We start from the raw sequence: 10,655 nt of genomic DNA on the forward strand, positions 1-10,655 counted from the left end.
TTCTTACTAATAAGACACTGTTCCCTCCCTTTATGTTACAAATAGACATTGACTGCATGGCATATGTGCCCTTCCATTCAAACTTAGATAGGAAATTTATGTCTGAAATAAAAATTTTAAAAGTGTGAAATTTCTTAGCTTAATGCCATTGGACAGCTTCTGTTTGGTCCATTTTTAAAGAGTTTATAATACATTTAGCTGCATATACCTCAGTTACAAAAATTACTAGTTAAAGATATTTTCAAATCTCTTAAGACTGTGTAATATATATATATACACACACTGAAATCAAGGATCAGAGCCTAAGGGTTGTATCACCATCTGTGGAAGCAAATCTAAGTGCCATTAACAGGAATTCCATCATGGACTAATCATAAATATCATCACACTCTTCAAGATCTATGGATTCTACGCATGCTTCCCACAACATGTGGTGTACCTCCTCTAGTACCCTAAATGTCTCAATAAAAACTATGTGGGCAAAGCCAGACAATCACTACTTAATTGAATGAACTGTTACAGAAAAGTTATAAACGACAAAAACACCATATAACGTGGGAACACTTTTCACAAAATCATCTTGCCATATTTGCCCTCAGTGCTCATTCTTAATGAAACCTGAATAAAACCTTCACAACACTACCCTGGGAGCTTAAATTCATAACTTTGCTAGACACTTAAAATCATGGTCTTAATAAAGACACTAGCTCTACTGGTTTTTTACAACAATCTGTAACTCACTAAATCACCTATTTTTGTCCCATGACTGCAGAGGTGTTAACAGACCACTCATAGGCACCGACTCTGTGGGTGCTCCAGGGCTGGAGTACTCACGGGGAAAAAATGGTGGGTGCTGAGCACCCACCGGCAGCCCCCCATCAGGTCCCCCACACCCCTTAGCATCTCCTGCCCACCGGTGGGTCCCGTGGATCAGCACCTCCCCATCCTGCACCTCCCGCCCGCCATGATCAACTGTTTTGTGGTGTGCAGGAATCTCTGGAGGGGAGGAGCAAGGATGCGGCATGCTCAGGGGATGGGGTGGAATGGGGCGGGAAGAGGTAGGGCGGGAGTGGGGCCTTGGGGGAAGATGTGCAGTGGGGGCAAGGCCTGAGGCAGAGCCGGGGGTCAAGCACCCCCCGGCACATTGGAAAGTTGGTGTTTGTGAGACCACTTCACCTTGAATGGTCCCTTAGAACAGGGGGTCTTAACCTTTTTCTTTCTGAGCCCCCCTGAACATGCTATAAAAACCCCACAGCCCACCTATGTCACAATAACTACTTTTCAGCATATAGAAGTCAGGGCCGGCGTTAGGGTGTAGCAAGCAGGGCAATTGCCTGGGGCCTCATGCCACAGGGGCCCCCGGAAAGCTACATTGCTCAGGCTTCAGCTTCAGCCCTGGGTGGAAGAGCGCAGGGCCCGGGCTCCAACCCCATGTGGAAGGGCTTCGGACCTTCGGCTTTCTGGCCTGGCCCTGCTTGGCGGTCCCCCTGAAACCTGCTTGTGGCCCCCCAGGGGACCTCACACCCCTGGTTGAGAACCACTGCCTTAGAATATGTGTTAACTACTTATGGTAAACAATCTGTTCCAGTTTGTATTTAGCTGTGATGCTGAGTAAGTTTCCCAGACATGAAGAAGAGCTCTGTGTCAGCTTGAAAGCTTGTCTCTCTCACCAACAGAAGTTGGTCCAATAAAAGATAGTACCCTACACACCTTGTCCATCATGAACTAAGGACAGTACAGGCATGGGTTGTTTTAATTTTTGTTTGAGAAGAGCAAACAAGCAGAAAGTGTAGGTGTATCTCTGCCCTACAAGGACAGCACAGCTTACACAGCAAAAGCACTGCCAGTTTAGACAATTCTGTGAATGTGGATCTGCCTGTGGGCAATGTTCCCATATCCGTTCTCTGATAAATATATTTACAGTTTAAATCAGGCAGGGTCTGTCTCCAATCCATATATTTATTTCAATGTCTATTTATATCTAAAAAATTGATAATCTTTTCGTTTAGAGTGCTGACAGCAGACTCAACACTAAGTTGTTGCCTGTCTGAGATAGCTTCTACATCTTCTCCCTTGGGAAAGAGGATGGAAGGATTCATGTAGCCGCAGCTCCTATGACCCTGAGACCCTTCTAGTCTCTGCTCTCATATTCAACCACTGCATATTGACACACAGAAAACCACCATGGAACTGAGCTCCATGATGTGCAATGGGTGTGCCCCTCAGTGTTGACCTCCAAAAACGTTGTCCCCCTTTGGCAGTGCAAGCACATCAATTATGTTATCAAGGATGGAATCCTCTGCAGCCAGAGAGGTAGGAGTAGGTTTGCTCCTAACTGAATTTCACCTGTGCAATGCCCCTTGAAGTCAACTAAAGTCAATGAAGTTCCCCTGGTGTAAGTCAGGTCAGAATTTGGCCCACAATCTATTTCTGGACTCACTTGCCTTTTCCTGCATACTACAGAACTACAGTTTCTCTGCAGAGTATGTTTTGAAAATTGTACAGAGTTACATAACAGGCCCTTAAAGAGTACCTACAATTTTTTGGAAGAAGATTATAAAGATTTCTACATGCTCTGTCCTGTACTCCTTCAATGACCAATACTCCTTTTGACATTAAAAAGTATTAAAAGTACAATTTTCAGAAGCAGCTAATGGTTTAAGAGCCTGAAAATCAATGGGGCTTAAGCTCCTAAATTACTTAAGTACTTTTGCAAATTTTATCCTAAAGGCATAAAAGAACTTATGAACAGGTTTTTAATAACAAGATGATTTGAAGGAATTATCAATCTTTTGAAAAGTCTCCTCATATTCATTTTTAACCAGCTGCACATTTACATGATAAATAACACTAGTCATTTTGTTTAAGTACCATTCAAATCCAAAGCAATTAAGAGAGGAGATAGCTTTAATAACAATAGAAATGTGATACAAGGCAACAAGAGTAATATAGTTTGTGCTTACAAAAGACTGTATGTTATTATTTTGCTCTGTTATAGCTGGGGTTCATCTGGGTCACAGAGCATGTGACAATGTTAAATTTGTACATGCTAAAATTCCTAAACACAACAGGATTTGCTGGGAACAATTTGAGCATTAGCATTGAAGTATGCTGCTTTTGGGAGTTTGTGACACAATGTTTTTCTATAAAATGCTGCATTGCAAATTCCAGCTTTTTACTTATTTACAAAGAACAGTTTAGATGGTTGGTTCATTTAGAAGAGGTTAATTTTCAGAGTATCTTCAAAAGAGAGATTACATTGTATACTTTACCTTGAGTAGAAGAGTAGTGAACTCCATTTGTTAAACAAAAATGTGCACTAATTTGTAATGATAAGATAAGAAATCAATTCAAATATTTGCTGAATATTTTGTAATTAGCTGAGGCCAGGGCGTACAATAAACAGAACTATATGTTTGTAGCTATTGATGTAGTACTTTCAGAAAGGAACAGACAGATAATAACACTAATGGCAACATAGCAAAATTTATTACTGGATAGGAGCTACTTCAGGATAATGGGAATGCCAAAGTGAGCTTTGTTCTACCTTTGCTCACTCTCTGACTTGCACTGTGTACTCCTCAGTCATGGCTGAGGATCTGGCTAAGAATTTTGTCCTTAGCTTTACTATCCTCCATTGCAGCATTATCAACCCTGTAATTAGCTGTTTTCCTGATATAATCCAAGCTTCTTAAAGCATAATTTAATCTGATAGTAACATGCTCGTTTCTTGCTCTTTTTTAATTTTTCTGGTTAGAAACAAGAGTTATTGAGCATTAATCTTTTTTGACAGTTTCCAGGAACAGCAAAGACTTGTATCATGAGGCTTGAGGGAACAATTACAACATTTATAAAGAAGAATTTTGAGAATTAAAACTAAAAAATGTTTAGACGAAGAGACAATTTAGCTTGTAAAATTCTGATAATTTACCTCTTGAGGCTTCTTTTCTAGCAAATTAGGAGTACAGAGCTTCTAATCTCTGTAGCGGCCATCAGATAGCTTCTAAATTCTGCAGCAGTCTCTCTGGAATTTCTAAACTCTGTAATATTCCTTGTGAGCTGCTCTTGCAGACAGTGGAAATGTTTCAGCAAATGTAAGACATAGCTTACAGTACCTTCAGGCAGGATCTCTGGGCAATGAAATACAGTAGAACCTCAGAGTTATGAACATATAGGGAATGGGAGGTTGCTTGTAACTCTGAAATGTTCACAGCTGAATAAAATGCTATGGTTGTTCTTTCAAACGTTTACAACTGAACATTCATTTAATACAGCTTTGAAACTTTACTATGCAGAAGAAAAATGCTGCTTTTAACCATCTCAATTTAAATGAAACAAACACAGAAATAGTTTCCTTACCCTTGTCAAATCTTTTTTAACTTTCCTCTTTTTTTCAGTAGTTTACCTTTAACACAGTGCTGAACTATATTTGCTCTTTTTTTTTGGTCTCTGCAGCTGCTTGATTGCATACTTCCAGCTCCAAATGAAGTGTGTGGTTGACCGGTCAGTTCATAACTCTGGTGTTTGTAACTCTGAGGTTCTAACTGTTGCTAGTAAAGAGCTTTTATTGTTTATCACTGACTTCAGTGTGGCTCTGGGGTGATGGGTCTGTCTGTATGAAGCTCATTACAGACCTGGGTCTAAAACTCTAAAAAGAGAACAATAATCTGTGTGTGATAGGTGTCACTGGGAACAAATCTACAAAACAATTTTGAAGTTGTTAGGTCAACCTGTTTTTGTGTTGTAGACAGAGAATTTAGAATAATTTTCAAACACACACACACACACACAAAATATTTATTTTATGTTCCTTAATTTGAAACAATGACTTTTCCCCCAAAGAATTCTCTGACATAAACATTAGGCCAGCGAAATGTGAGCCAAAAGGCATTTTTTTCTCTCTCAAATTTTAGGGGAAAGGGGAGGAGGTTCAAAATCAGGCTAAGAATAGTAAGTGTTTTATAAACTGTCACAGTAGCCACCGGAGTCAGTGGTGACTGGTTCCTGGCATATAACAGGTTATTATCACCTTTTGTAAGCTGGCCCTCATGTGACTATGGCTTGGAAATAAAGATATTTCTATCTACGTATATCTTATTAGCAATCCTATATATCAGACCATTACTACATAAACTTAACTACACAGTCACTACTGGACTTCAGTAATAACCATATAGTGTCATCTAATGTCCTGTATGTGCAATTTTACTTTTTCAAGTCTGTATTAGGTGATTCACATAAAAAACTGAACCCGAAAGGCATGATTCACCAAAATGAGCTCTTTATGCAGGGCTACTATCTAGTGAATAGGCACTGAACTGGGAATCAGGACACCAATATTTTATTTCTAGCCCTGCCGCAAACGTGCTGTGTGGCCTTAAGCAAGTCACTTCACCTCTCTATACCTCTGTTTCCCCTCCCACTGCGTTCATTTGTCTATTTTGATTGTAAGCCCTTTAGGAAAGCATCTGTTATTATGTGTTTGTACTCAGATACTACAGTGATGGGTAAAAAACTCAAAGATAGACGGATCTACCACAGTGGGGCCCAGATCTCAGCTAAGGCCTTAGGTGCTATTGGAGTACAAATACATCAATAAATAAATAATAATAATACCAAGGGCTGGCTATAGTTCTGCTGCTCTAAGCAAACTGGCAAATGACTGCCCTTAATATCCCACACCCTCTGACTCTTTTGTTGCCCCTATCATTTAGGTATCCTATGTCACTGCTTCCTCTGGCTGTAAAAAAGAGCCTGTCCTTTGTAAATGTATACACTATTTTAAACTTAATTTTAATTACCATAAAGCCAAAAAAAATGCAGCCCTCCACTCAAGTTAAATGAAGTAGATGAATGCACAGACCACTGTAAGGGATTAAGTGCTTGGTTTAGCTTTAGCACATGCAGACCTCTAAGTGGCCTACCCATGCATAAGGTATGACAAAAGAAGACCTAACCAATTAGAAAAGACCTGTGGACAATCACTGTAAAAATCTATGGTATGACAGTATTTGAAGGCAGTTACAAGAATAAGAGAGGCACCCTCTGTCTCTCTGGAATCTAAGTGAATCCCCTATGCAGAACATCAAAGTAAGTTAATTCATGTTTATGCTTAACTCTGCCAAGCAATACATACATTTGCCTGATAATATACCAGTTATATCACAAATTACAATTGGTGTTGACTCGAACAACTGACATTTATTGGCGTGATGAAGCCACTTCTTTTTGTGACCAGATAATTATTTTGCAGTGTTAGGCCAGGATCATGGATGTAATAGGTGATGCAACACAGCCATCTACTGGCCATCCTAGTAAAATTATTTTTACTCAACACCATCAGTTAGTTTGAGTAGTGTGCCTTTTAAACTCAGGAAACAAACTTTCTTGGTGTGAAATCCTGGGCTCACTGAGGTCAACCGGAGTTTTGCCATTGATTTAATTGGAGCCAGGATTTTATTCTGGTACTTCCATAGTATACCAATGTATATAGTTTTATACTAGTGACTAAGATTTGTCTTGGATATTTCTCAACCACAGACATGAATAAGGTTGCAGTGGAGGAACACTATTAGATCCTCACCTGATTATAAAAAGAACGAGGAGTACTTGTGGCATCCTAGAGACTAACAAATTTATCTGGGCATAAGCTTTCGTGGGCTAAAGCCCACTTCAATAAATTTGTTAGTCTCTAAGGTGCCACTAGTACTCCTCGCTCTTTTTGCTGATACAGAGTAACACGGCTACCACTCTGAAACCTGTCAGCTGATTATGATTGTGTTATGTATGATTATGGTTATCCTCAGTTGATTATGATTTTTGTTGCTCTTCTATGGACTTTCTCCAACTTGTCCACATCTTTCCTGAAATGTGGCATCCAGAACTGGACACAATACTCCAGTTGAGGCCTAATCACTGTGGTATCAAGTGACTCAGACACGTCTAGCAGAATGAGTACTGTTTATAAGTGCTGTTGATGGATACTGTCATTGCCTGAAGCCTGACTGACAAGGATCCAGAACACTGGCAGTCAATACATGGCACTGGAGATTCCCCCCGCCTCCCTCCCTCCGCCAGCTTCTCCATTAGCTTACATACAGAAGTGTGTGCGTGTCCGGGTGGAGGGAGCGTCAATAAAGGGTCAAATTCAGACCTGATGTAAGCAGGTGCAAATCCACTGACTGCATTAGGCTTGTACCTAATTACATGACGTGTGAACTTGGCCTGAAATGTTTTATGAAGTGCAGACAGAGTTTTTTTTATTTAAATTGGATTTTTTAAATTTTATTTGCGCTATAAGTTTTTCTTTTTAAAAATAACTATTAAAAAAATTAAAACAATTTAAAAAAAAATAAAAATCAGATTTAAATTAAAAAAATAATTAATCCCCATTTAATAAATCATTTCATTGTAAATATGAAACATATTTTGATTAGAGAAGTTTATGTATCAGAAATATTTAAGGTTGTTTTGTTTAATAAAAATTAATGTTATGTGCTGTTTTGTGTGTTTAATTAAATTCCAGTTGCTATCCTAATGCAGCTTTATACAAATCATGATCAAAAAGTTTATTATCTAGTAAATAAGCAATAGATTATTCACCATTTTCTAACATACTAAACATGTACAATTAAATAAGAATCTGAAAATATTAAGCTGTATAATTGCTTAAATAAATATATATAGTTATAGCGTACCCTCCTAGATAGCAAAATGATGTACAAAATGTAAGGTATAGCCTCTATTATGTTGTAAACCAACATATTTTTATAATTATATCAAGCAATGAGAATGCACCTTTTTTTAGAAAATAACTGACCTACAAATGGAAAACCTGATAAAAACTGATTAATTTCCACCTGGTGATTTAAATCAATCCACCCTGAGTGCAGCTAGTATTTTGAATCAATTAGGACAGAATGTGAGTTATATTAGCTCCTGATTTAAAGAGACACTGTGAAGTAGTTTAGGATCAAAATGTAGGTTTTAAGGATGGTCTTGTGGTCAATACACTGGACTAGGACTTGGGAGCACTGACTGCAATTATTGTCTTTGCCACAGGCTTCTTTTGTCACCTTGGGCAAATGACTTTCTCTCTGCCTCAGTTCCCATCTGTCAAATGGGGATAACGATCTACATCATCTCTACTTTACAGAGTGTTGTTGCCAGGACAAATTAATATATGTTACTTAAGTGCTCAGATATTACATTAATATTGGATACAAATCAGATTTTTAAAGTAAACATTCATTTGTAATGTTAAAAACTTAACTACACTACTGTGCATACATAAAAATTATAAACTAAAGCTAACTGAAAAAAAGGGGACTTTGGCTAGTTCCCTTTCATTCTTCACAGTGAGAAATGTTTAGCTGTGCCCCAAAGAATGGTCCCCTGATCACCTTGTGGCATCAGGTGTGTTCATGTACAGGCTTTTAAGAGGAGTAGGAGGGATCATATACGTTAAAATACAGACACCACTCCCACCACTTAAAGTAACAACTCGGAGCCAATCTCAACCCTGCTCGTTCTGCTTGCACCTTGCATCCTTTTCCCAATCATTCTCTGGCTACAGCTTTTTAAAATTGCAAACTTCTTGGGGCTGTAGCTCTGCCTTTCTATTGCTGTACAGGGCCTAGCACGTTTTGGTGGCTCAATAACAAGCCTACCCTCCTGGTTCTGTCTCTTTGCCCACAGGCTACCGAGGTGACCCGCAGCAGGAGCCAGCGGGTGGGTTGTTGTTTTTCGCACGTGGTGGAACAGGCCTGGCTGGTGACTTTTCGGTGGAGGGAGGGAGGCAGGCACGGCTAATCTGTCACTAGCTCGCGGGGCCCCTAGTGCTGCCAGCCCAGGGCTCTGCCCCGGAGCCAGGGCAGGGCCGGCTCCCCGCGGCCTTGGTGGGGACGGGGCAGCACCGATCGGGCCCGATCCAGCCGCGGGGAGGAGTCGGGAGCCGGATCGGGCCCGGGGCTGAGTCAGCGACGGCCCAGCCCTTCGCCTCCGCCTCCCGCCCCTGCCTCGCCGCCCGGAGCCACCATGAGCTGCGCCGCGCTGCTGGGGCTGAGGGGCGCCGCTGCCCCACGGCTCCTGCGGGCCACAAGCAGCAGCTGCCGCCGCTGGAGCAACCTGGGCGGCGGCTCCTGCGAGCCCCAGGCGGGCGCGGCCGTGCGGGTGGGCTGCGCCGCGGGCTTCTGGGGAGACACGGCGGCCTCAGGTACCGGGGGAGCGGGGCCGGGAGCGGGCTGGGGAGATGCACCCGCTCCCTCCCCCCGCAGCGCGCTGCACCGCCACACACCGCACGGCCTCCCGGCTGGGGTCCCCCACAGCGCTGGGGTGGGGTGACAAGCCAGCAAAACAAGCCTCTCGTCACCGGAAGCGGACGGGGCGGGCGCGTGTGTCCCGGGAGCGCGGGGCGGGCGGCGCGCGGAATGAGAGCCGCTGCCGCGCCTTGCCCCGCTCGCCCCCGGGCGGAGGAGCAAAACTGAGGCAGCCCCAGGAGTCGGAGTGTATAGAGCACGCGCTCCGTCAGCTCCCGTCCCGGGCGAGGCGGGCCAGGCGACTCCCCAGTCAGGGAGACGTAAGCTCGGAAAATTGTCGGCCCCACTTGATTGGAAGGAGCATTTCTAGTGGCATTGGCAAAGCTAGCACCGGGCCTCATCTCACTCCCCCCCCCCCCCGCCCTCCTTCTGTGTCCTAGGTAGTTCTAGATGTCTGGTGTGGTGTTTTGTGTTTGGGCTCTTTGTTTTTTAAAAACAATTTCCCCTTCCTCTCCAATACATAAATAAAACAGTGATCACAACACTAAGCATCAGCCCCCAAACAACCAAATATGTAGTGTCCCATATTACAGGCACTTGCAGGTGTGAGTGATTTGCTCACACATTGACTTTAACCCAATTGGTTAAGTGAATAAAATACCTTTGGTTAAGTGAGTAAAATTGTTTGCAGGATTGGGCCCAAAATCTTAAGTGATCTTTCTATCATTAATATATTGTCTCATACTTTGCAGTAATGTATGTTTTTCTGATTTAGTTTTTCAAAAATGAAACAGCTTTTATTATAAAATATGACTTCCAACTAAGAGTTACTTAATATCTTTTTGATTAGTTCCTCAGCTTCTCTATGGAGGAAAACTGGATTTTCTGGTTTTTGATTATCTTTCTGAAATTACGATGTCTCTGTTGACCGCTGCAAAAGCCAAATCGCCAGTAAGGAAAGAATTATTTAAATTATGAAATAATAATTCAAGCAATTTCACATGAGAAAAGAATCAAAAGAATTGTATAATTGCTGGTTTGATTTAGTTTTCTACATTTTACAGTTTGAGCTGTTTGAAATGTTCAAATATCATCACAAAGTGATCAGTATTTTAAAAGTGCTTCAAATCTTTCAAGTTGCTGAGTGATGCAGAACAGTTGGCTGGAAAGCATTATCACACAAACATTAAGATTTTAAAATAAATCAGGCCCAATCCAGCCAATGGCTTCTGGGACTACTTGCATGAATAAGAATCTGTAGGAGTAGGTACTTAGTATTTACATAGGAAAATGTTAATAGTCTTACAGTGCAAACGTTTAGTCTTGATTATTTTAATCTGAGATGACAGCCGGCAGATCTGATTTGATTGACTAAACATAAAATCTTACTACTAAGAA

General features: G+C 41.5%; 1 protein-coding gene across 5 annotated transcripts in view; it reads left to right on the plus strand.

Moving 5' to 3' along the window:
* Positions 1 to 8,796: 8,796 nt before the first annotated feature.
* LOC102944868 overlaps positions 8,797 to 10,655 on the plus strand; it is a 99,579-nt gene continuing 97,720 nt past the window's right edge. Inside the window, exons 1-2 of one of the 5 annotated variants that reach the window (XM_043545870.1) lie at positions 8,797 to 9,214; positions 10,108 to 10,208. In XM_043545870.1, coding sequence (XP_043401805.1) covers positions 9,037 to 9,214; positions 10,108 to 10,208 — 279 coding nt within the window. In that variant the 5' untranslated portion in view covers positions 8,797 to 9,036. Of the gene's footprint in view, positions 9,215 to 9,347; positions 9,578 to 10,107; positions 10,209 to 10,655 lie in introns of those variants that run through there. The other 4 variants (XM_043545868.1, XM_043545867.1, XM_037897447.2 and 1 more) reach the window with 4 other exon arrangements.

This window comes from Chelonia mydas, chromosome 4, assembly GCF_015237465.2.
Source record: "Chelonia mydas isolate rCheMyd1 chromosome 4, rCheMyd1.pri.v2, whole genome shotgun sequence".
In the NCBI taxonomy this organism is placed as follows: Eukaryota; Metazoa; Chordata; order Testudines; family Cheloniidae; genus Chelonia; species Chelonia mydas.